The 26,437-nt window shown below is 45.4% G+C and overlaps 2 protein-coding genes across 3 annotated transcripts in view; one reads left to right on the top strand and one right to left on the bottom strand.

Annotated features, from left to right (window-relative positions):
* ARPC4 (actin related protein 2/3 complex subunit 4) overlaps positions 1 to 2,350 on the bottom strand; it is a 40,979-nt gene extending 38,629 nt beyond the window's left edge. Inside the window, exon 1 of the mRNA XM_089682078.1 lies at positions 2,215 to 2,350. Coding sequence (XP_089538204.1) covers positions 2,215 to 2,217 — 3 coding nt within the window. The 5' untranslated portion in view covers positions 2,218 to 2,350. The remainder of the gene's footprint in view (positions 1 to 2,214) is intronic.
* A 528-nt stretch (positions 2,351 to 2,878) lies between these two features.
* Positions 2,879 to 25,717, top strand: TADA3 (transcriptional adaptor 3). 2 transcript variants are annotated; one of them, XM_089682081.1, is made up of 9 exons: positions 2,879 to 3,117; positions 7,333 to 7,555; positions 10,601 to 10,848; positions 13,266 to 13,371; positions 13,753 to 13,894; positions 16,127 to 16,230; positions 20,415 to 20,515; positions 23,619 to 23,804; positions 24,998 to 25,717. In XM_089682081.1, exons 2-9 carry the CDS (start codon positions 7,349 to 7,351, stop codon positions 25,188 to 25,190), a joined length of 1,287 nt encoding a protein of 428 aa, XP_089538207.1. In that variant the 5' UTR covers positions 2,879 to 3,117; positions 7,333 to 7,348; the 3' UTR covers positions 25,191 to 25,717. The 2 variants fall into 2 exon arrangements, with proteins under 2 accessions (XP_089538207.1, XP_089538206.1); XM_089682080.1 differs by having other exon boundaries at positions 2,881 to 3,174.
* Positions 25,718 to 26,437: the final 720 nt, after the last annotated feature.

Here is a 26,437-nt window from a genome sequence, read left to right on the forward strand (position 1 = left end):
TATATCAAAACAGCATCCTAGGGTGACAACACTGCGTTAATACAATTAGTGTTGTCACCCTAGGACAGGAAGTCTGATACCAGCAATGAGTTACATCTCTCCTGTGAACTACAGGACACCCTACATGTTAGAGATGGGAGGCAATGCTTTCTGTAGTATAAATCAAGAGACAGCAGCCTAGGGTGACAATGCAGCTTCTCCACTGATGCAATGCAGTGAGTGTTGTCACCCTATGAGAGGAAGTATGCTACTGGCAATGTGCTACTTCTCCCCTGTGAACTGCAGGACACCACACATTTTAAAAGATGAGAGGTAAAGCATTCTTTGGTTTATCTTGAGAGAGCAACCTAGGGTGACAACATTACTCCTCCACTGAAACGATACAGTGACTGTTGTCACCCTAGGACAGGAAGTGTTACTTCTCCCCTGTGAACTACAGGACACTCACATGTTAAGAGATGAAAGGATATGCATTCTGTACTATATATCGAGAGAGCAACTTAGGGTGACAACGTTGCTCCTCCACCAATACAATACAGTGAGTGTTGTCACCTTAACACAGGAAGTGTGTTACTGGCAATGTGTTACTTCTTTCCTGTGAACTGCAGGACACCACAAGTTAGAGCCGAGAGGTAACATTCCGAAGTATATATCAAGAGAGAACTGGGTAGGGTGACCACACTGCTCCTCCATTAATACAACACAGTCAGTGTTGTCACCCTAAGACCAGTAGTGTGTTACTGGCAATCTGTTACTTCTTCACTGTGAACTACAGGACACCCCACATTAGAGACGAGAGGTAACATTCTGAAGTATATATCAAGAGAACTGGGTAGGGTGACCACACTGTTCCTCCATTAACACAATACAGTGAGTGTTGTCACCCTAAGACAAGTAGTGTGTTACTGGCAATCTTCCCTGTGAACTACAGGACACCCCACGATAGAGCCGAGAGGTAACATTTGTAGTATATATCAAGAGAGAAGTGAGTAGGGTGACCACACTGCTCCTCCATTAATACAATACGGTGAGTGTTGTCACCCTATAACAGGAAGTGTATTACTTCCCCCTTGTGAACTACAGTACAGCCTAGGCAGCCTAGGGTGACAACACTGCTCCTCCACTGATACAATACAGCAAGTGTTGTCACCCTAAGACAAATAGTGTGTTACTGGCAATCTGTTACTTCTTCACTGTGAACTACAGGACACCCCCCCATGTTAGAGATGAGAGGCAATGCATTCTGTAGTATATAACAAGACAGAGCAGCCTAGGGTGACAACGTTGCTCCTCCATTGAACAAACCTAGTGAGTGTTGTCACCCTAGGACAGAAAGTGTGTTACTGGCAGGATCACCAAAGGAACATAAAGGGCCAAAAGCCTTCATAAAGACAACAAAAAACAGGACTACTGCAGCCTAACCATATCCAAGGACTGTTCGGCTGCCATAGATGACATTTTACTTCTCAGGGTTACAGACACTTCTATGTAAGTCCCAGAATCCATGGAGGGATCAGCCTACCTTGAAGGCCACCTCCGGGCACAGATCACTGTATTGATTGCCCAGAGCGGGGCTTTAGTACGCTGCACACAGCAGGGACAGGTCTAGCACCGGAGGCTGATAAAGCTGCTCAGGACAGAGCATGCAGACAGAAGGAGAGATCAGAGTGCTATATCACCATCATCATACTGCTGAGCCTTTCTTCATCCAATCAGCACGTTGGGGGCGTGTCAAGGACCTGGCTGCACTGACTGGCAGGGGTGGTGATATTTTTGCACTGGCTCCAGAATGAATATTAATGCTGCAATAAAAGGAAGGTCAATGGACACTTCAGGAGCCTGCAGAGGCCTCAATGGTTGTCCTGCACTGATCTCCAATGGAGGAGGAGGGTGGTGTCTGCATTGTGCAATCCTTGAGCGGGAGGACCGGACATTTCCCGAGCTCCAGATGCACAATGTCCCCCTATGGGGGCAGGCTCCCCCCTCTGGGAGGTGTACAAGGTGCAGGCCACAGGCCGGGCGCTGTCTTGGCATCATTTCCCGGGCGGCCCCCGCCCTCCCCGGTCTGACTCACTCATTCAGAGCCGCTCCCACGCGCACACAAGGCGGCCTAGCCACAGACTAACCCCCAAACGCAGCGCCCACCCCCTCCCGGGTCACCACAACTCACACCCACCCCACCCGGCGACCCCGGGACTCTCCCCAGACACTCACCATCTCTCCGGTTGCTCCCGATAGCGGAAGTGACAGCTCCGCGCACGCGCACAGCGCCGCTTCCCCCTACAGAGAGCCACGGTCAGCCGCCGGGACAAACCATGTCTCTAGTAGGGTTGGCTTTCCTCTCCTCTCCTTCTTGTATCTAGCTAATCTTAAAAATAAACAGCGTATGTTTACCCGCCATTAATATGTATACAGTAAAAAGGCATATTTGGTCACAGTCGCATTTATTTTGTGAAAAGACAGAGAATGAGAGAAAATAGAGCGGTAAGTCTCCCCCCACGCCTACAATGGACGCGCCTCCTATACTCCTCACCATATTAGGGAATGTGGAATGCTGGTGGGCGAAACCAAACCGTAAACGGAGGGACATTCGATGATTCTTTTTAACACATTTGCTCCGTTGTATGCTCCGAGTGTCATGAATCCTAACCCGAGGAAACCATTTATTGATTTCGATACAGATATTCAACTCTTTATCCTGGCAGCCCACCCGGTTAAATACACTACTTAAAGTCAATCACAAAACTCCCTACGGCGCACATAGTTGATTCCACTCACGCTCTGAGGTGTTGTAGAGGACTGTACCATTTCTACAAATAGGGGAGTACAACTTGGAAAACAAAAGAGCAATAGCCCCACAAACAGATGGCAGCGAAGTCGGCGCGGAGGTTTAATTTTATCCGTAAAACATATTATGGGTTACAAGCGGCAAGACACGGCTCTGCTTTCCCGTGAAGAGGTTCGGAGGGCGTACGTCCACCCCCTGCCTGTGCTGTGAATGGTGCGTTCCAAGGCCCCGGTTTAGTGGTCGCTTGGCACCAGAGGCCCGGGCAGTCCTCCTCTGCCACCTGCTGGCACACAAAGGCCAGAGGGGGGGATCGGGGCCCAGGAAACAGGGTCAGTGGCCGGTGGGGGGAGAGAGCAGTGCCTCCGTCTGTCATGCTGTGAATGAATGTGAGTACTGGACGCTGGGAGATGGGGGGCACACCTGGGGGAGGGGTGGTCTGTATACAGCTCAGTCCTCATCAGGAGCATGCATGCACATACTGCAATGGAGGGGCTGCAGCCCATCACCATGGAGACCGATGATCTCTACATTCGGAAAATCTGCCTTTAGATAGCTTTGATCGCCTTTGCAGTGCCCCCTCCCCTCCCCCCAGGAGAAATCTGATACATTGTAGTAGATCTGACTGTATGATCCTTTGTATCCATGAGGGAAATCATTCGTTTACATTGTATCTGAGCCAACAGGACAACCATCACTTATGTTCCTCAGATCTGGTGGCTGCATTCGTCCCCCCCCCCTTTATTTTCACTTGGTGATCCTGCCAGAAACACACTTCCTGCCGTAGGGTGACAACACCCACTGTACTGTATCTACGGAGCAAGCGGCGTTGTCACCCCAGGACAGGAAGTGCGCCAGGACTCCATAACACACAGAGATCTCCATCTCCCTTCCACACGGGTTCAGAATTAGGCTTCATGTTCACGACCAGCTTGGCATTTTATTTTTTAGCAAAGCTCCTAAACTCAAGTCTATAAAAGCCTGTGTGTCCATGTACATAAGGCGTGCAGCAGAGTTTAGGAGCTGCTGCGTTTAGGTGAGGTTAAACCTTGTTGGAACGCGAAGGAATCAGATTCAGGTTAGGAACGCTTTGACTGCTGACCGCGGTACCGCGTTTTTGCTGTAATTTGCGTTTCCTGGTGGTCAAAGTAGACTTGTGTACATGAAGCCTTAAAGTGCTACTAAACCCACCACAGTACAATCGTTCTGTAGATGCAGTAAAGCATGCTGGTTATACTCACTGTGGAACCTAAGGGGTTAATCCTCTGCATTGTGTAAAAAGGCTTTTTGATCCTGACTTCTCTGATCCTCCCCTTCTAGTGTCCCCAATCCATCTGCTGATAGTATAGTGCTCTGGTAGTCACTTTGCACATGCTCAGTTTAGTGGTTATGGCTTTTTTTTTCTTTGAGAGGGTGCATGTGATCAGCACAGGGCCAACCAGCAATGCCCAGACAGAGTTATGCAGCCTCATAGGACAATCAGGGGAATGAAAACTCCTCCTGCAAGATTTAACCAGTGCTCTGCTGGACACTGATAGAAGTCACAGGACTGCTCTATACAGCTTTTGAGAAAAGGAATTTAGCAGTTTATATTTACTAAAATAATTGGATTTCCATGTTCTGTGTAATGAGGGAGACCAGATATAGTGAATGCAGGGTCCGCGGAAACCAGATATAGTGAATGCAGGGTCCGGGGGGGAGCGGATATAGTGAACGCAGGGTCCGGGGAGACCGGATATAGTGAACGCAGGGTCCGGGGAGACCGGATATAGTGAATGCAGGGTCCGGGGAGACCGGATATAGTGAATGCAGGGTCCGGGGAGACCAGATATAGTGAATGCAGGGTCCGGGGAGAGTAGATATAGTGAATGCAGGGTCCGGGGAGACCAGATATAGTGAATGCAGGGTCCGGGGAGAGTAGATATAGTGAATGCAGGGTCCTGAAATTAGAATGTTTTTTTTTTTTTTTTTAATGGTTTACTAAAACTATGTAGCAGAATACATATTTGCCTACATTCATGAATACATATTTATTTATTTTGTTTTATAGCAAAAATTAAAATATTGTTTGTTTTTAAAAATTTTCGTTTATTTTGCAAACAAATAAAAAGCCAATGGTGATCAAATACCACCAAAAGAAAGCTCTACTTGTAGGGAAAATAAATGAAATAAATGTCATCAGTGCAGCTTTCAGTGCAGCGTTCAGTGCACAGCGTTTCATGACCGCATCAGGTAAAGTAACACTATGGCAAAAAGCAGAAAATCGCTTGGTCATGAAGGGGGTTAAATCTTCTGGGGGGGGGGTAAATGGTTAATCATGAATTAATGGCGATTTTATAAATGGGTCGGGAACTTCTTTTATGTGCTTGTCAGTCCATTATAATCAATAGATTTCCCTTCATGTGACACACGGAAAGGCATGCTCGCCGTCGCATCTGCATGGTGTGAATGGAGCCGTATTGAGCTAATGTACTTGTAATGAAGGCCGTCCCATGTCACGCAGGCAGCTGGATCCTGGAGAAATCTTCTGTGCAGGGATGCCCCGTCCTCTTCCTGGCTCTATCGTTCTGGCACTGCAAGAGTTAACAGCTCCTGGTCTCCTGTGAAGCTGCTGTGAATGAGTTCCCAAAGAGGCCCGCCCCATCCTCCCTTTTTCTTCCACTGTGAAATGTTTTTTTGTCGCTTTCACTCCCTGCAACAAAACCTGTGAATGGAGGAAATTCGGATGAATGACAGGATTCTTTCCTTCATTCACAGATCATGGGACAGGCAGTGAAAGAAAAAGGGGAGGAGGGGGCGGGTCCTCTTCGGGAATGGTTTACACAGCAGCTTCATAGAAGAGCTGAAGCTGTTAACCCCTGTAGCACCAGGAATGCTGAGACTGGAAGAGGACAGGGTATCCCTGCACAGAAGACTTCTCCAGGATCCAGCTGGATGCTGTAGGACATACTTCATTACAGATAGGTTGGCTCACTAAGCCTGGGTTGACACGGGAGCGGTGCAGGAAACTGAATGTGATTCGGATAGGAATCGTACCGCAATCCTGTTCAAACCACATGCGATTCTTTGCAGTGCGATTTGAACCCATTCTTTTTTTATGGGCTCCAATTGCATCGCACGTTAAAGCTGCATGCATCCTTTTTTTTTTTTTTCTGCACCAGCATCGGATCTCGTGGCCACGCAATCCATTTCTGGCAATTGCACTGTGTTTTGGGGTGTCACTAATGTATATTTGACACCCACGGCAGATCGCTGGGACATGGTGCGATTTCAGTGCAGTGTGGGAAATGCACAGGATTGGCTGCATTTCCTGCACTACAAGGCTAAAGCAATAGAGATTTTTTTTTTCTATTATTATGGCTAAACGTTAACCCCTTCCCACCTGTCCCAGGGTCTCATTAAAAAGTTCTGACCACAGGGATGGGAAGGAGTGGTTGAAAATGTGACCACTGTGATTGGCTGTCACAGTGGTCACATGATCAGGAGCAGGGACGGACTGACAACTCATGGGGCCCCCGGGCAATAGGGGATCATGGGACCCCTGTGTCCTTGCCCAAACTCAAAAAAGCTTATGAAAAAGGTACCAGGGGCATCTCATGGGGCCCCCTACTGACCCCGGGCCCTCGGGCAGTGCCCGAGTTTCCAAATGATCAGTCCACCCCTGGTCAGGAGCCAATCCTGCCAGCTACCGATCATTAGCAGGTACTGTCTTTCACAGCTCAGGCTCTGTGCTGTTTGATTTCTTTCTGCGCACATATGATTTATTTGGCTGCCAGGTTGAGGATAAGATTTCATTGGCTGCCGGGCTAAGGATAAGATTTCATTGGCTGCCGGGCTGAGGATAAGATTTCATTGGCTGCCGGGCTGAGGATAAGATTTCATTGGCTGCCGGGCTAAGGATAAGATTTCATTGGCTGCCGGGCTGAGGATAAGATTTCATTGGCTGCCGGGCTGAGGATAAGATTTCATTGGCTGCCGGGCTGAGGATAAGATTTCATTGGCTGCCGGGCTGAGGATAAGATTTCATTGGCTGCCGGGCTGAGGATAAGATTTCATTGGCTGCCGGGCTGAGGATAAGATTTCATTGGCTGCCAGGTTGAGGATGCGATTTAATTGGCTGCCAGGTTGAGGATGCGATTTGATTAGCTGCCAGGTTGAGGATGCGATTTGATTGGCTGCCAGGTTGAGGATGCGATTTGATTGGCTGCCAGGCTGAGGATGCGATTTGATTGGCTGCCAGGCTGAGGATGCGATTTGATTGGCTGCCAGGCTGAGGATGCGATTTCATTGGCTGCCAGGTTGAGGATGCGATTTAATTGGCTGCCAGGTTGAGGATGCGATTTAATTGGCTGCCAGGTTGAGGATGCGATTTCATTGGCTGCCAGGTTGAGGATGCGATTTCATTGGCTGCCAGGTTGAGGATGTGATTTAATTAGCTGCCAGGCTGGGGATGCGATTTCATTGGCTGCCAGGTTGAGGAAATGATTTCATTAGCTGTCAACATGTATATTGATCTTAAAAATTCTACTTTTGACTTCACTTTACAGCGTGCCAACTGATAGGATGAGCGAGTTAAAGGATTGCCCGCTGCAGTTCCATGAGTTCAAGTCTGTGGATCACGTGAAGCTTTGCCCCAGGTACACGGCGGTGCTGTCCCGGTCAGAGGACGATGGCATCGGTATTGAGGAGCTGGACACCCTTCAGCTGGAACTGGAAACACTCCTGTCCTCGGCCAGTCGGAGACTACGTGTGCTGGAGGCGGAGACTCAGGTGGGGCTCGGTTTTGATTTCAAGGGGGATGTTCACTTTTAGCAAAAATCAAGATCTCTTTATTGTGTCTTTGAAGTCAGAACTTTTTATAACTCTGTCTAGTTTTTACTTCTGTCTGTGTCCCCATTGCAAAGTTTTCCCCTTACTTCTGGTGTCCCCAACAGGGTGCTATATAAATGGAACATCTGTCAGGTTTTTATTGCTAAAATGAAAGTAAGTCACAAGCACACCAAAATGCATTTCTAAGATTTGCAAGACTCCATGTACACGGCAGCTGATAAACTGACGTTTAGGAGCTTTTCTGCGTTTTTTTTCAGCAGCCCCTGAACTCTCCCTAATGTTTTCCTATGTGTCCATGTACACATCGTCGTTTACAGGCAGTTGAGTTTACAGTCATTTTTTTTGAATGCACCAAACTTGCATTCAGGAGTAGATTTTATCAGCGTTTCAAACACCAAATGCTTGTAAATGCATGTAAACGCAACTAGCGTTTATAAGTATCTGCGTTTAGAATTTTTTTTTCAACTCTTCCATTTCCAAATGCTGTCCAGAGTCTTTTTTCATCTTGAAAAATGCATGCAAACAGGGGCGGACTGACAACTCATGGGGCCCCTGGGCAATAGGGGATCATGGGGCCCCTGTGTCCTTGCCCACACTCAAAAAAAGCCTATGAAAAGGTACCAGGGGCATTTCATGGGGCCCCCTACTGACCCCGGGCCCTCGGGCAGTGCCCGAGTGCTCAAATGGTCAGTCCGCCCCTGCATGCAAAGCATTTTCCCAGTACTCAAATGGACCCGGTACACCGTACTTTGAGGTTTCGCATGAAAGAAAATATGTTAGACACTGCCGCAATAATTTCTGCACAGAAATGAGCTGGAAAACATCCAAACACCACAAAAAAACAAGACCGCTAATCTCCACAAATACTGCTCTATCTGCTTCTGCTCTCTTTATTTCTCTCAAAATGTCTGATATGGTTAATTTTTTACTGTTTTTCAGTGCATTCTGGGCATTTGGGAAGGTCTCCCTAAAAAACACTTCTAAACGCAAACGCGCATAAATGCGGTATGCAAACGCGGCTAAACAGACATTTTTTAACCTACGTTTTCCAGCAGTCCGTTTCCATCGTTTAGAAGTGTCCCGTGTACATGGAGCCGTAGAACTGAATTCCAGGAATGGCAGTATTTACATAGTTACATTCTTTCAGCTTGGACCAGTATGTATGTGCCATACCTGTGGGATCCCTGTGGAAGTCGGAAATCACTGTAGCGGACACCGCTACTCCCGCAATCTCTATTAGCTTCTGGTCTTGTGCTGAGCAGCTGCCCTGCTGCATTGTGAACCAGGAGGTCGCTGGCTCGGTCTACTACAGTGATTTGCAGGTTCCACAGGTATGGCACATCCATAGTTGTATTGGTCCAAGCTGGACCCATGTGACTATGTAAAAATTGCCATACCTTAACTTCAGCTTTAAGAACACATAGCTCAAACTGCCAGTGTATTGGGGCTTTGCAGGGTCCCCTTTCCTCGGGACAGCCCTGGACCTGTGAGGCCCCAAAATCCTATGTGACACTTTCTGTTCTTAAAGAGGCACAGACTGCACATGTGCAAGTTTACTTGGCGCTTTGGAATGGTCCTGCAGCCTCCTGGGACATGTGACATGTGAGGGGGTGGGATAAGGGGCATTATCCTTGTCCAAGCAAGGATTGCGTAATTGGGAGCGAGTTCTGGTAAATATCTTGCTCCATCCAAAGAAAAAACTTGTCTCCATTACAAGCTGGAGTGAGCCAGTGAACCAGCGGGACTTTTTAAGTGAAGTTCCAGTTTAATACATTTTTGGGGTGCAGGTGACTTCCTTTTGCTGAGTTTACACATGGGCAGCACAGTGGCTAAGTGGTTAGCACTTCCTCCTGGCAGTACTAGGGTCGTTGGTTCGAATCCTAACCATGGCACCACCTGCCTGCAGTTTGCATGTTCTCCCTGTGCCTGTGTGGGTTTCCTCTGGGTTCTCCGGTTTCCTCCCACACTCCAAAGACATGCTGGTAGGTTAATTGGATCCTGTCTAAATTGGCCCTAATATGTGTATGTATGGATGTGAGTTAGGGACCTTAGATTGTACACCCCTTGAGGGTTAGGGACTGATGTGAATGTACAATATATATGTATGTAAAGCGCTGCGTAAATTGATGGCGCTATACAAATACCTGAGATAAATAAATAATAATACACAATGCCATCTGTTGCGGTTACTACTTTGAACCACATCTGGTCCAGCACCATCAGGTACAAGACTTTCCAGTGTTTTGTTTTGTTTTTTTTGTTTTTTTTCTTTTTTGCTCCCTGTGGCTTCCTGTCCCGGTGACATAGACACCCTTTCATTTTATATCCTGGTGTCACAAGGACAAGAAATGAAAAAAATCTTCTCCAATGAAGGTGTAAACGTTGGCAGAGGTTCCCACTCTTGCCCGCTTAAAAGTTTGGGTTTCACAAAAAAAAAAGTTAATTCTAGGTGGATGCAGCATTGATCCAGCACTACATCAAGAACTGATTACACTCTATTCTGATCAGGGAGTGGTGACTGTCAGTCACCGGCTCTCTGCTCTGGGGCTCCAGCACCCACTGGACTGCCGGGCTATGGAGAGGACAGGAGCGCCTTGCTCAGTGGTTCGCTGAGAGGCCAGGCCAGCTACTGGTCCAGTCTGCTAGGTGGATCCTGACTGTAAAGTTGGGATCGATCCAGTATCTGGACTGGCTGAGTGACGTCAGTCAAAAATGGACTTTAGCCCGCTCTGGGCTGAAAACGGGTCACAGGAATGCAGAACGAACTTCATTCCTGTGATCCATAGGAGAATTACAGCTAAAAAAACCCTTTGGCCCTACTTCTCCTTTAAATATTATGAAAAAAAGTCACTTTGCCCCATATGGGTTAGGTAGGGGGAGGAAGGGGGCCCTGTCTGAACAAGCGTAGAGTATCCAGCAATTACTGTGGGCTGCTGGGGTATGTACTTCATATACAGATCATCTGATCTCTTTGTCTTACTGTAGATCCTGACAGATTGGCAGGACAAGAAGGGAGACCGGAGATTTCTGAAGCTTGGGAAAGAACACGAACCCGGGACACCCGTCAAACATAAACCCAAGAAGCCAAAGCTCGAAGGAAAGGGAAGTCATGCATCGGGGCAAGGCCCAGGAAGACCCAAGTCCAGGAACCTACAGCCAAAGATCCAGGAGTATGAGTTCACGGATGACCCAGTGGATGTGCCCAGGATTCCCAAAAATGATGCCCCAAATAGGTACACCGATTGGTCAGCTGATCAGTTTGTGAATGATGACCAGATTGTGTTCGTTTGGATGATTCTCTGGTCTCAGTGGCCGGGGTTTTACAGCTCTGAACCCGGAAGTGCTCATGGCTGAATGAGCACTTCCAGGTTCACACTAACCAGGGAAATCTGAACAGATGCTGAACTCTAGCTGCTCCCTATCCTGACCCAAGACAAATGACAGGGGGTTGTCAGGTGGCACATTACTATGCATGTAGAAGTGATCAGATGGTTTTGTAGCAGAATCACTTCAACAAGAAAGCTGGCAGCTGAAAGCAGAAAGACAACAAACAAAATCCCAACTGCTGTGCAGGTAATAGTTATGCCAGAAGCAGTGAAAGGGTTAAAGGGACAGTTCACCCCAAACTCTAACTCTCCAGCATCATCCAAACATGGAAATAAAAGTAGAACTAAAGGGATTTTTTTTTTGTCACAGTAACCCCTGTTGGATTTTTACCATCTGTGTCCCATTGGGGAGATTTCCCTTCACTTCCTGTCCAATAACCGCAATAGGAAATGAGAGGAAATCCCTCCAGAGTGAGGGAATCCCTGGTTGTCACCAGAATTGGTGCCCCCATTGGAAGTTCACCTCTCCATTCCTGTTTCTTTGAAAACCCAAAATTTGGTATTTCCTTTTAATGATAATGGTAAACAGGACAGTGAGGGTAGATTGACCTACAGGGACATAGACAGCAATGAAAGCAACTGATGGGTTCTAATCCATCTCTACTATTATTTATATATTTATATATATATATATATATATATATGTTTGTGTTTAGTTATATTTTAAACACCCTGACAGTCTCTTTTATGTCTTGGAGACTCTGTTGGTGATATCTCTGCACTGAGTTCCCAGGTCTGCACACCTACGTTGCCCATTTTGTGGAGCTCCCACCATCCCTGCTTTAATTTTCTTATTTTATATTATGAAGAATGTAAGAGGAGACGCTGGAACACCCCAAATACCCAAGTGGGCAGGAACAGTTAACAGAGAGATCTCGCTGCTGGGGTTCCGAGAAATATTAGAAGCTGGAGGTTGCCTTGTCCCACCAGGATCCTTTTATAAATAAAATATCACTTTTTGGTTTACTGGCTGAGCTACTGGTAGCAGGAACTAGAGCGAGCATAGGGATTTCAACTGGGATCGGATCCAAAACTTGCTTTCTTGGCTTTGGATAAAGTGGTGAAGGGTTTCCCATCTACCAGGTCCTCTGTTCCACCTGTGATTCTGGCAGAGAGATTTAATCTCACTGCCGGACCTGCCATTTGCTTCCCTTTTTCTCTCCTTGTTTTGTTGGTGGGGACCAGGGAAGTTAAAATAAAAAGGAATGCATATCATCTTTGCGGTTACCTCCATGTACAGAAAGGGTTATTTACGGTAAGAGCTGTGAAAATGTGGAATAGTCTTCCCAATCTATTAGACGTGTGGTTTGTTTATGTTCCGAATAGAAATTTGGATGAATTGTTCATTATTCGGAGATTTAAATGTATCCGAATTACAATAGAAACAAATCCAAAGTAATGAAACGAAATTACGTCTGAGAATCAAAATTCGCATTCAAACACAGGATTGGAATAAAATAGAATAGAAAAAAAAGGAATAGAGAAACATAATAGAATAGAAAAACATTTTAATAGAATTGAATAGAAAATAAAGAAATAGAAACGAACAGAATAAAACAGAAAAAGAAAAGAATAAAATAGAATATAGCCACCTTCCGAAATTCGAAAAGAATAGAATAAAGTAAAATAATAGAATAGATAAACAATAGAATAGAATAAAATAGAACCTTCTTCTGAAATTCGAATTTTGAATAGAATAAATTTAAATTCGAATGTTGATTCGATACTTTTCAATTCAGTCAAATTGAATTCAATAGAATAGAAAATAATATAGTAGAACAGAACAGAATAGGAAATAAAAGAATAGAATAGCAAAACAATAACATATAACCGTCCTCCAAAATTTGAATTTTGAATAGAATAAATTTGAATTAGAATGTCGATTCGATACTTTTCAGTTCGGTCAAATTGAATTCAATAGAAAATGAAGGATTAGAATAGAAGATAATATAGTAAAATAGAATAGGAAATAAAAGAATCGAATAGTAAAACAATAAAATATAATCGTCCTCCAAAATTTGAATTAGAATGTTGATTCAATACTTTTCAGTTCGGTCAAATTGAATTCAATTTGACTTAATTCGGAAAATCCAAATTGAATTTTAAAACGAATAAACAAATTTTGAAAATGAATTAAACAAATTTAACTAAACAAAATCATTTAAATAATGAAACAAAACTATTTTTTTCATTCTGCACATGTCTACACTGTATGCTTTTCATAACAGAGGAGCATTCACAGACTTTCCTATCTCACCCTGCAGATTTTGGGCCTCGGTGGAACCGTATTGTGCTGACATAACTACAGAAGAGATCAAAGTGCTGGAAGACCTTCTGAAGACTCCAGAGGATGAGGCTGACTACTACAAAGTAGGGTCATATATCCATGCAAGGTGCTGCAATCTGCAGCATTTAAATTGAGAAAAAAATACTTATACAATGTTTTCTTTTTAAAAGCTGGAGGAGAGCTAAGATCTCATTTGGGTTTTTATTTCCATCTGTGTCCCCATTGGAAAGATTTTCCCTTACTTCCTGACTCTGTGACACCAGGAAAAAACTGAGCAGTTGTCAGGGACCGAAAGACACAGACAGGACTAAAATAAGTTGACAGATGTTCTAACCCCTCCCACCCAACTGAAATGTGTTCTTGTTTGTGTCTGTGTCCCTTTTTGGAGAAATTTCCCATCACATCCGGATTGAAAATCTGCAAAAACAAAATGACTCAACCCCTTTTTAACTATCCCATTTCAGATTCCTCCTCTGGGGAAGCATTATTCACAGCGCTGGGCCCAGGAGGATCTGCAGGAGGAACAGAAAGATGGAGCCAGAGCTTCCATGGCAGCAGACAAGAAGAAAGGGGCCCTGGGGCCACTCACTGAATTGGACTCCAAAGGTAACAATGGCCCTAAAATGCAAAGCTCTGTAACTTTAGCTGGTTATGATTTTATAGGGATTTTGGAAGCTGACCTCCAGCCTTCCCTTCAGTCTTGCACAGTTACCGGCTTCTCTGCTGAACTGAAATGGCTTCCTCTGATTTCACTGCACACTGTGAGCTTCTCATAATGTGCATTAGAAGCTGCAGCAAATCAGAGAGAGCCTGCCTCATTTCCTGGTTGGAGGACATCCAGCATTATCCAGGCTTTCCTCCCCAGCCTGACTGTGCCTAGTCCCCCCCTTTCTGGATTTTTTTTCTTTTTATCATTTAGGCTCAGCGTCATATATTGGCGTTACTTAAGACGGTCTGCATGCAAGTACATCCCGCATGGGTCAGCAGATATACTAACAGATCTGCAGGAGACCTGCATGGCACCAGCGATCTGTTGATCACTGATGCAATGGTTTCCAGGCTCCTGCAGACAAAAATAAAAAAAATGCACTTTTTTTTTTTTACCTGCAAAAAAAGTGCATTTATTAATTTTGGTCAAAGGTAAACATATTTAAAGCGGAGCTCCAGTCCCCCTAAAAAAATTTTGTCAAAAGCAGATCCACAATGACATTACAAATAGCATTAACAATTGGAATAATTAAATATGAAAGAATTGTAATTACTTAGAAAATCGCAAACATTTACCAGGATCTCGGAAGCAGGCAGGCGCCATGATGGCTGTGGGCATCTGAAGCCCACAGGTATTTATTTCCTGGCTATCCCAGCATGCAACTCTCGTTCTTGCGAATGCGCAGTACATACACTGCTCAGGGCGACGTGTGCAGTACAGGTTGCCATAACAATAGTGGGGATGGATGAAGTTCCCGCCCCCGTCAGGCAACCTGTACAGCACTGTACTGCAAGGAAGGGAATATATCATGGACTCCGGTAAAATGGCGCGAGGCACCTCCCATTCGCATAATTTCCGGTTTCCATGTCCCGCGATTACAGGAAACCAAAGGACTCCTGGGTTACAGGAAACGACATCTCAGGGGACCTTGCAAATCGCCTTATGACGTCATCGCCTAGGTAGGCAACCTGAGAGCCACAGGACTACAAGTTCCATCATGCCTGTGCAAGTCATAGCTGTAACTGTCAGTTTTATAATCTTTGCAATGCCTCGTGGGAAATGTAGTTCCACAACAGCTAGAGAGCCGCAGGTTGCTTACCCCTGGCCTAGGCAGTCTGGACCGGAACTGCAGGCTTGCAGAGGATTAAAAGGTATGGATAATAATAAAAAAAAAAAATCAACTTGCGCTTTATTTCACAGGGACTACATAATAAGGTAAAGTATTACAAATGGGTGGAACTCCGCTTTATTGCATTTTCTGCATTAAGGTAAAAAACCTTCTATGTTCTGCTACACTCCAGCTCCCCCAAATACTTACCTGAGCCTGATTTCAATCCAGCACTGTGTCCGAGAGCAGCAGTACGCTCGGCTCTCCCTCTCCTCACTGGCCATAGAGGGAGCAGCTGGACCCATTGGCCCCTGCTGATATCAATCACAGGCAATGAGGGGGGGGTGGGGCCAAAACATGCTGTGTGTCAATGGACACACAGAACTAGGCTCAAGATTGAGCCTATGCAAGTGCCCCCATAGAAAGTGGCTTACTATTGAGATAGTCTGAAGAGGGGAGGAGCCCAAAGTGCTGGGAAGGACACCAGAAGAGGAAGATTGGGGATGCTCTGTGCAAAACTATTGCACAGAGCAGGTAAGTATAACATGTTTGTAATTTAAAAATAAACAAATACATTTTAGAGTCACTTTAAGGTCTTATTCATACAGAAGCCCTTACCACCCCTCCAAGAAAATATTCTGCAGTGGACATGCAGAACAGGATGGGCATTCCAGACATTCAGAAGGTGATACTGTCACCTCTTAAATGTCTGTAGTTTGATTTTTTTTTTTTTTATGGCAGCCAGATAGCAATTTTGAATCAGGTACCCAATGTTTGGCTCATGATTGCAGTGTGGCCCCATTTGCTTGATTAGATCGTGGTACTGCCTGCCAATGGCAACATGGGGTATACTTTTAGCAGAAGCAAAGCATCATGACTGCGGCATGCACACAGTCCCCACTGAATGCCGCTGCAGTTTAAAGGGGGCATTAAATCCGTGATTAAAGTGCCTATTGTATAATGCAACCGACTCTGATACTTGTAATAATATGGTGTATGGTCATATTTTGTATATTTCCAGATGTCGACTCCCTGATGAAGAAATCTGAATCTCAACATGACCAGCCTGAGGACGGCTGCCCGTTCGGTCATTTGACACAGCGCCTGTTGCAGGCTCTTGTGGAGGTAATTCATCCTTTTTGTCCTTTCAGCTTTTTAACTGATCCCATGGAGCAAGACTGGAAAAATCACTGCAGGCAGTCCACCTATTGTGCCTTTACAGGGTAACTCCTGTTTTGCTAAAAAAAAAAAAAAAAAAAAAAATGAGCACACAGCATTGAAGTTCAAAATCCAGAATAACAGCCAGGAAACTAGCATTTTCCAAAGGGGAGGTCAGCAATGGCAGCCAGCATTACTCCTTTATGACAGTTTCCCCTTAACTGCTTTCCTGCTGCCCTATAGCAAATATACTGCTACAGGGCGGCAGGGGTGCGCAAAACCATGTGTATATATGTGATTTTGCATTTCCGTGTAGGGGGCCCTACCTGTGCCGGTTTTCATGGCCTTGGCTGTCAATCACCGGGTCCCGGCCAGTGATTACTCATCGGCACTCGGTGATTGCCAAACATTACCGACGGAAGGAGAGAACTCTATGTAAACAATACAGTTTTCTCCCCTGTCAGCTCCTGCACACTGTTTTGTATGGCTCTGGAAACTAACAAGTAACTGAAAAAATGTAAAAAATAAAGTTTAAAACACGTAAACATAATATACTTTTTTTTTTATATATATATATATATATATATATATATATATATATATATATATATATGTCTTTTTTTTCACACGAATTGGGCTTTCATTTGGTGGTATTTGAGCGCCTGTGCGTTTTTTTTTTTTTTTTGTTTTTGTTTTTTTTTGTGCTTTAAGCAAAAAAAGACCGACAATTTTGAGAAAAAAACAATATTTTGGACTTTTTTGGTATTAAACATGTACAGTAATAAAAAATCAAATTTCGGCATAAATTTAGACCAAAATGTATTCTGCTCCGTGTCTTTGCTAAAAAAAAATCCCAATATGTGTAAATTAATTGGTTTACATGAAAGTTATAGTGTGCTCAAATGGTGGTATAGATAATGGGATTTTTTTTGTCTACTAGTAATGGCGGCGATCATCAGGACTGCAGCGGACATTCTGACACTGGGAGGGAACTAACTTGATGTCACTGAAATCTCCAGTGACACCAATACAGTGATCAGTGCTAAAAAAAAAAGCACTGACACTGTAGTAATGGCACTGGGCAGGAAGGGGATAATGTGAGGGGCGATCAAAGGGTTAACTGTGTGCTGGGAGTGTTTTACAAGTGGCAGTGGGTGTGTTCTTCACTGTAAGCACACTGATCGGGATGGCTGTACTGTGCACAGCCATCTTGAGCAGTGTGCTTTTGCTGACAGGGAGGAAGATTGTTTGTAAACAAAGCAATCTTCCTCCCCATTGGAGATGCTCGGTAATCACCGGACACTGGCGGTTAGTTATCGGCCGGGACCCGATGATTGACATCTGCAGCTGTGAATGGCGGCGCGAGTAGGGCAAGCGCGTGACTTGTGCGCGCCCCCTACCTGGAAATGCACAATCGCGTATACAGTCATGGCCGAAATTGTTGGCACCCTTGATATTTCTCCAGGAAATCATGTATTTCTCACGAAACGTATTGCATTAACACATGTTTTGCTATACACATGTTTATTCCCTTTGTGTGTATTGGGACAAAACAAAAAAAGGGAGGAAAGAAAGCAAATTCGACATAATGTCACACAAACCTCCAAAAATGGGCTGGACAAAAGTATTGGCACCCTTTCACAACTGCGGATAAATAAGAATGTTACAAGCATGTGATGCTCCTGTAAACTCACCTGGGGCAAGTAACAGGTGTGGGCAATATAGAAATCACACCTGAAAGCAGATAAAAAGGAGAGACGTTCACTTAACCTTTGCATTGTGTGTCTGTCTGTGCCACACTAAGCATGGACAACAGAAAGAGGAGACGAGAACTGTCTGAGGACCTGAGAACCAAAATTGTGGCAAAATATCAACAATCTCAAGGTTACAAGTCCATCTCCAGAGAACTAGATTTGCCTTTGTCCACAGTGCGCAACATTATCAAGAAGTTTGCAACCCATGGCACTGTAGCTAATCTCCCTGGTCGTGGACGGATGAGGAAAATTGATGAAAGATTGCAACGCAGAATAGTCCGGATGGTGGATAAGCAGCCCCAAACATGTTCCAAAGACATTCAAGCTGTCCTGCAGGCTCAGGGAGCATCAGTGTCAGCGCGAACTATCCGTCGACATTTAAATGAAATGAAACGCTATGGCAGGAGACCCAGGAGGACCCCACTGCTGACACAGAGACATAAAAAAGCAAGACTACAGTTTGCCAAAATGTACTTGAGTAAGCCAAAAGCCTTCTGGGAAAACGTCTTGTGGACAGATGAGACCAAGATAGAGCTTTTCGGTAAAGCACATCATTCTACTGTTTACCGAAAACGGAATGAGGCCTACAAAGAACAAAACACAGTACCTACGGTAAAATATGGTGGAGGTTCAATGATGTTTTGGGGTTGTTTTGCTGCCTCTGGCACTGGGTGCCTTGACTGTGTGCAAGGCATCATGAAATCTGAGGATTACCAAAGGATTTTGGGTCGCACTGTAGGGCCCAGTGTCAGAAAGCTGGGTTTGCGTCCAAGATCCTGGGTCTTCCAGCAGGACAATGACCCCAAACATACGTCAAAAAGCACTCAGAAATGGATGGCAAAGAAGCGCTGGAGAGTTCTGAAGTGGCCAGCAATGAGCCCAGATCTAAATCCCATTGAACACCTGTGGAGAGATCTTAAAATTGCTGTTGGGAAAAGGTGTCCTTCCAATAAGAGAGACCTGGAGCTGTTTGCAAAGGAAGAGTGGTCCAAAATTCCGGGTGAGAGGTGTCAGAAGCTTATTGATGGTTATAGGAAGCGACTGATTTCAGTTATGTTTTCCAAAGGGTGTGCAACCAAATATTAAGTTAAGGGTGCCAATACTTTTGTCCAGCCCATTTTTGGGGTTTTGTGTGACATTATGTCATATTTGCTTTTCTGCCTCTGTTTTATATTTGTTCCAATACATACAAAGGGAATAAACATGTGTATAGCAAAACATGTGTTAATGCAATACCTTTTTTGTGTGAAATACTTGATTTTCAGGAAAAATATCAAGGGTGCCAACAATTTCGGCCATGACTGTATATACGTGATTTTGCACACAGGTGCCGCCCTGTACCGGTATATCTGCTATAGGGCGGTCCTTCACCTCTTCACGCCGCCCGCACACAAATGGGCAACCTCCTGGCATCTGGGTCTTGACGCCAAGCGGCCTCACATTTGTGTGCAGTTAAGAAAACATATGTGCTGAGAGCGCGCACCCTGCGCGCTCCCAGCACACATGTCCGGTACTCGCGGAAATGTCCCTATCTCCTCTTTCGATCGGGACCTTTCCCAATCATGTGACAGCGAATCATGGCGGTCACATGACCTTAAAACCCCGTCCCGGCTTCTGAAACCCTTAAAGGGTCGGGAGGCGCCGGCACCAAGGGGTTAAAGTGACTCTAAACAATATTCAGTTATCCATACACATCCACTACTTAATGGTCCTGTAATCTATTTTTCATGAAATTGTCTTACTGTATTTTTCTTCTGCCTTGTAACATCCTCATTGAGCTCCCAAACCTCTTCTTTTCCCCATCTTTTCCATTTGTTTGCAACAACTAGTGTACATTGGTTAACGGTCATGTACACTGCTCTCTGCACAGTACAAATCCCATAGTCTCTGGTCCATCTCGGAAGTAAGCAAGGGAGGGTGACTACATTCCCACTTAGAGTGGGAGAAAGGAAAATGAACATAGCCGCCCTCTAACAGGAAGTCAGATCACAGTAGCAAAAAAAGGCAATTTGTAGATTTGGAGGAGGCTGAAAGCGGGACTTTTTTTTTTTTTTTTTTTTTAGTTAAAGCAGCACTATCGGCAAAACTTTTTTTTCATTTTGAAGTAATGGAAATTTATTTCCCCATCAGGTTTTTTTTTTTTTTTTGCCATCTGTGTCCCATTAGGGAGATTTACCTTCACTTCCTGTCCCATAGCCAAACAGGAAGTGAGAGGAAATCCTTGCACATTAAGGGAATCCACATGCTTTTTCAAGGCAGTTGGCTGCTCTAGTCTCCATAAATTCCCCTCTTTAGCTTTGGGCATCAATTCACATATATGCGATTTCAGATGCATTTTAAACCGCAATGATTCGGTTTCCATAGAAATATATATTGATTATCTCTATTTCTTTTCAGGAAAATATAATTTCGCCTATTGAAGATTCCCCAATTCCTGAAAAGGAATCGGGAATGGATGGAGCCAGTACCTCACCTCGAAGTCAAATGAAACCTTTTAGGTAATGGGAAATATACTTGATCAGAAAGCTGACTAAGTATGGTGCTGGTTGAAGGGTCACACCATGCAAAACTGATATTTCACCTGAGTGGACTGGAGCCAAACTCAAAAAAGATTATATAATAAGGGGCAGCTAACAAGTCTGTTGTTTATTTCAAAAGCACAGCCTTTTCATCTCTCCAGTGGAATGTTTGTTCTGCACTGTCTATAGCGGCCATCATGGTAGAGGCAGGGCTTTGCTTCCTTATGTCAAAGCCTCCAGCAAGGAGAACGGTGAGCTGCACCATAGTGAAATCACCAAATCTCACTCTAAATTTCCTGAGACTGGCAGTCGGAGGCCTTATATCTTACATTACAGTTCAAATATATTTTTCTTCCATGTGGGAAGGCATGGTAACATAAGGCCTAATGCAGACTTAGAGTTAAAATTGTTGAATTTGTGGGTATTTGTGTTTTTTTTTGTTTTTGTAATTTTTAAATTTCTGCCTCTAAACACCCTCCACGTTATACTATGTGTCCATTTGCATGTCCAGCCAGCGCATCCTGGAGCAGCATGTAAATACGTCTAAATGCACATTAACGCTAGGCACGTCAAGCGCTGGAGCATTAATCCATTTCAATGGCCAACACAAATTATGTTTCTGTCCAATGAACATAATAGCACCCAAGCAGTTGATGAGCCTGAACACGTCTAGGCGCATTTACTTGTGTCAAGTGTTTTTCTGCCAAAATGCCGCTGCCAGGAGGAAAGGCATTTAGGGAAGCTAGGCAAACGCCCTGTGTGCATGGGGCCTAATAATGGGGAATAAATCAGCTGTAAGGAGCCAGCAGCCAAAACTGATGACTAGTCCTTTGCCCTCTGCCAGCCATTCTTGGGCACAGCTTTCAGAATTTAGTTCCACTTTAACCCCTTCCCGCCAAGCGTACACAAATGTGCAGCCCCACTGGACTGGGCTTTTTTCTGTTGGCCGCATATTTACGTATCTGTCTTTGAGTTGGGCGCTCCCAGCACAGAGACTGGGGTCTTACCGAGAACCCTGGGTCCCGTACTAAAAATTGGGACCCGGAACACCCAATTCCAGGTCACTTGATCACTGTGATAGCCTCTGATTGGCTATTAAAGTGATAAGTCACCACCCTTGTGCTTTCTCACTCACAATGGAGGAAAGTGATGCATTGTGTGTGTCTCTCTCTCTCTCTCTCTCTCTCTCTCTCTCTCTCTCTCTCGAGAGAGAGAGAGAGAGAGAGAGAGAGAGAGAGAGAGAGAGAGAGAGAGAGAGAGAGAGAGAGAGAGAGAGGGAAAAAAACAAGTTTGTAAAATAAGTACAATAAAAAAAAAAGTCTAGACCAAGGTTTGATCTAAGTCAGTACCGGGGTTAGTGTTTTGGGTCAAGGTCAGTCAAAGATCAGGGTCAGTATTTTAAAAAAAAAAATGTAATGAGTATTAGTGCCAGTTAACATACACAGTACTGCGATTGTCAGTCGCTCCTGTCTGCTCTAGAACCCAAGAGCTTTGGCTGTACGTATCCTTTTAAGTTTTGTAATTTTTTTTTTTTTTTTTTTACTATTTTGGGCAAGTTTAAAAAAAAAAGTCATGACACCGCCTTTAACATTTGTCACTGGATGAAGGCCCAGCATATCCTGAAACATCTGGACAAAGTTGTGATCAGGGCTTTTCGATAAAAATACACTAAAATCGTTATTAGCAGACACACACACACAATTTCTGCTAAATATAAAAGGTAAAATTGTTTAAGGTGAGCTTTGTATGTGAATGAGATCTTGGGTCTCATTCACATGGGTGTTGGGGCCTGTACAGTGTCAAATCCTTTTTTTTTTTTTTTTTTTTTTTTTTTTTTTTTTGGATTGGTGTGTGCGTTCAGGTGTATGGCCCTAAACATAGACAATGTGCATTTGGGGCCGCTCACCCACACATGCACACCTCTCAAATTAGGACTTTGTTTGTACAGCCGCTTCATCATCATAAACCAACCACTCATTCGCACTGTATGGGCCAGAGAAACCGTGTGAATGTGCCCTTAATTTTTTAAAAATATTTTTATAATTTTTTTTTTTCAGAATGTTGTTGGGTGGAGGGGGTTGATGAAATATCAGGGCTCTAAACAGACCCCTGATGTCTCACTTACGAAACAGAGAAAGAGACTGAGGATATAAATTCCTCAGTCCCTTTCTCTGCAGCCTCTGCTGCACTGAACAGTGAGTGAACAGAAAGCACAGAGGCTCCTGTTCATTCACAAACTGAAGCGTAGAAAACTTTGTTTACTATGCTTCTGTTATGAATGAACACAGTGAGTGATCAGTTTCTATTACTATCTGTGTTCAATCAGGAAAGGACTGCTAAATTACTTATTTATAGTCCCCTATCCCCGCTCTATATCCTGAAACATCCCCCTGTGTATGCCTGCAGCTGCTGGCCGGAGGGAGAGGAAGGAAGCCAGAAGCACTGCGGGTGGGAGGCACACAAGGGGGTCTGGACAAAAGGGGGAAGAGGATGGCATACAGGGAGGGTGATCAGCGTGGCAAGGGGGCAATTACTGGAACCAAACTCCTGTACGGCTTTTTCTGCAGCAGCTGAAAGCCGGCTTATACTGCTCTCCCTCCTGATGGCTTTCAGCTGCTGCAGAAAGAACCATACAGGGGATCGGTTTCATTAATTCCTCCCCCCACCATGCTGATCACCCTCCCTGCCCACATCTGATTTCCCCTACTGCCCAGTTGTGTACATCTTTTGTCAGTTGATATTTTTTTTTTGTTTTTCTTATCCAGTTTGTGTCCCTTCGGGGAGATTTCACTTACAACAGGAAGTGAGTGCTGTCCCCATTAAAAGATTTCCCTTTCCGCCTGCTCTGGTGACAACTGTAAAATTGTGAATTTTCCATCACTTTGGTATCAGTCACCAGGACAAATAGAGGAGGGGTTGATTAAACTTAGGGGGGAGGGGAATAAAATCTGGACAGGGGTTCTTACCCTTCCTCACTCCATCATTAGCGAAAAATAAAACGTTTTAGATACATTTTAGGTTGAACCATAAAATGGTGGATATAGACACCCCTGTAGACTGACGTGACCCCTCTCTGTTGCAGTGCTCCACATACCAAGTCTTTGGAGATCCGGATTAAAGAGGAGTTAATAGCCCAGGGCCTGCTGGAGTCCGAGGATCGGCCAGCTGAGGACTCAGAGGATGAAGTGTTGGCCGAGTTGAGGAAGAGGCAGGCCGAGCTAAAGGCTCTCAGTGCCCACAACCGGGCCAAGAAAGTGGAGCTGTTGAGGTAAGCGGGTGCCTGGGACTGATTGCACCACAAGGATATCAGCCGAAGGCATTCTTCATCAATCATATATACAAGAATGCATACATTGCCAGCAGTTGGGGCAACCATGTTAAATCTACATACCAGAGAGGCCAGCCATCTACTAAACCTGTATTCAGGCACACCTTGATAATCATTGTCTCTTGTTTACTCCTTCATGCTGACTTTAAAAGTGTTACTAAACCCCGGACCCTGCATTCACTACATCCGCTCTCCCCGGACCCTGCGGTCACTACATCCGCTCTCCCCGGACCCTGCGGTCACTACATCCGCTCTCCCCGGACCCTGCGGTCACTACATCCGCTCTCCCCGGACCCTGCGGTCACTACATCCGCTCTCCCCGGACCCTGCGGTCACTACATCCGCTCTCCCCGGACCCTGCGGTCACTACATCCGCTCTCCCCGGACCCTGCGGTCACTACATCCGCTCTCCCCGGACCCTGCGGTCACTACATCCGCTCTCCCCGGACCCTGCGGTCACTACATCCGCTCTCCCCGGACCCTGCGGTCACTACATCCGCTCTCCCCGGACCCTGCGGTCACTATATCCGCTCTCCCCGGACCCTGCGGTCACTCTATCCGCTCTCCCCGGAGCCTGCGGTCACTCTATCCGCTCTCCCCGGAGCCTGCGGTCACTCTATCCGCTCTCCCCGGAGCCTGCGGTCACTCTATCCGCTCTCCCCGGAGCCTGCGGTCACTCTATCCGCTCTCCCCGGAGCCTGCGGTCACTCTATCCGCTCTCCCCGGAGCCTGCGGTCACTCTATCCGCTCTCCCCGGAGCCTGCGGTCACTCTATCCGCTCTCCCCGGAGCCTGCGGTCACTCTATCCGCTCTCCCCGGAGCCTGCGGTCACTCAATTTAGACAGGAGCCAATTAACCTACCAGCATGTGTTTGGAGTGTGGGAGGAAACCGGAGTACCCGGAGGAAACCCACGCAGGCACAGGGAGAACATGCAAACTGCAGGCAGGTGGTGCCGTGGCTGGGATTCAAAACAAACGACCCTAGTACTGCCAGGCAGAAGTGCTAACCAGTGTATGTGTTTCTTTAGCGGCATTCTCAGCGCCCCACTAGTTTCTTATGGTTGTATTGCTTCTGTTCTACCAAAGGGTCCATCCTCCTGGGTGCTTCTCTAACCAGCTCTTGTACCTTTCAGGTTAGCAAAGGAGGAAATGAATAAACAAGAGCTGAGACACAGGGTGCGCATGGCCGACAATGAAGTCATGGACGCCTTCCGAAAAATAATGGCCGCCCGGCAGAAGAAAAGAACCCCAACCAAGAAGGAGAAGGACCAGGCTTGGAAAGCTCTGAAAGAAAGGGAGAGCATCTTAAAACTGTTAGATGGGTGAACCCGGGCCAATGAAGGAGCTTCATTTTGTTAATGCGGTGTTTTAGGTCGTTTTAGGCCTAACCTGCTACTAATTGTTCTGAACAATGGCGGTAAAAGAACTCCAAACTGAACCCCATGGGAGAAAGTTGGGTGATAAATGGGGAAGACTGTAGAGTGGTTTCGAATGACCACATGTATTGATATGGATGGTCCATAACCGACTGATTCCAGTTCTTGGCTTAATTCCTGGTTGTCACATCTACCCAGTTTGGCCATAGATGAGAAGATCTGGCCGATGAACAATGGGAATGGGAATATCGCCAGCCCAGTACATTCTGGGTGTGTAATTGTGATTATCTGTCAATCGTTTCTTGTTCTTGTTTGTGTTATCGTGTCTCCAGAAAGATTTTCTTTTTTATCTTTTCACTGTTTCAACATTGTGTTCATGACTGTTTGTTTTTTGTTTTGTTTTTTTATTGATGAAACTTTATGTGAAAATATTTTCAAGGAGATATTGATAAAATAAAAATATGACCCACAACAGAAGTTTGCTTTGATCACTTTGGTTTTGCCCAGACATTGCTACTGGAAAGTGCAAGTCCAAAAGCAGTAATAGCGACACTCAATATGCAGTAAAGTTTTGAATTAAAGCGGAGCTCCACCCAAAAGGGGAAGTTCCGCTTTAAGGACTGCTCCCCCGCTCCCCATTAAGGATTGGCACCTTTGGAGGGCAGGGGGGAGCGAGTACCCGAATCTGACAGCTACCCGCTCCCACTTCCGGTCTGATTGCCAAGGTGATCGGAAACGGAAGGTGTCCTCCCTCCCTGTAGTTTTTTGGGACATGTGACAGGTCCCAGAAGACTACAGGACCATTCTTGAAGCGCAGCGCTACTCTCACATGCGCAGTGGGTACCTGGCTGTGAAGCCGCAAGCTGTCACAGCCGGGTGCCCACACTGAAGAAGCCGGCCTCCTGGAATACAGGACGGCTGGTGAAACGAGCTGCGAGGGACACACCACGGGACCGAGGGACAGGTAAGTGGCTGTTTTTTCAAAGTCAGCAGCTACAGTTTTTTGACAGGTGAGTGGAACTCCACTTTAAGTGGTAGAAAAAGAAAACAGTACGTTTTTTTTAAAAGTTGAGACTCTCCCTCTTTAATCAGGGTTTAAAGTGAGTTTAGTTAGTTTTCTTTTTTCTATAATCAGCACAGGGGACAGCGCTTTAGTTGAAGGAGGAGAGTCCCTTGTGCTGAGGGCTGCTGTTTTAG

The sequence above is a fragment of the Staurois parvus genome, unplaced genomic scaffold (genome assembly GCF_062004578.1).
Source record: "Staurois parvus isolate SC_StPar_1 unplaced genomic scaffold, SC_StPar_1.0 ptg000283l, whole genome shotgun sequence".
Lineage (NCBI taxonomy): Eukaryota > Metazoa > Chordata > Amphibia > Anura > Ranidae > Staurois > Staurois parvus.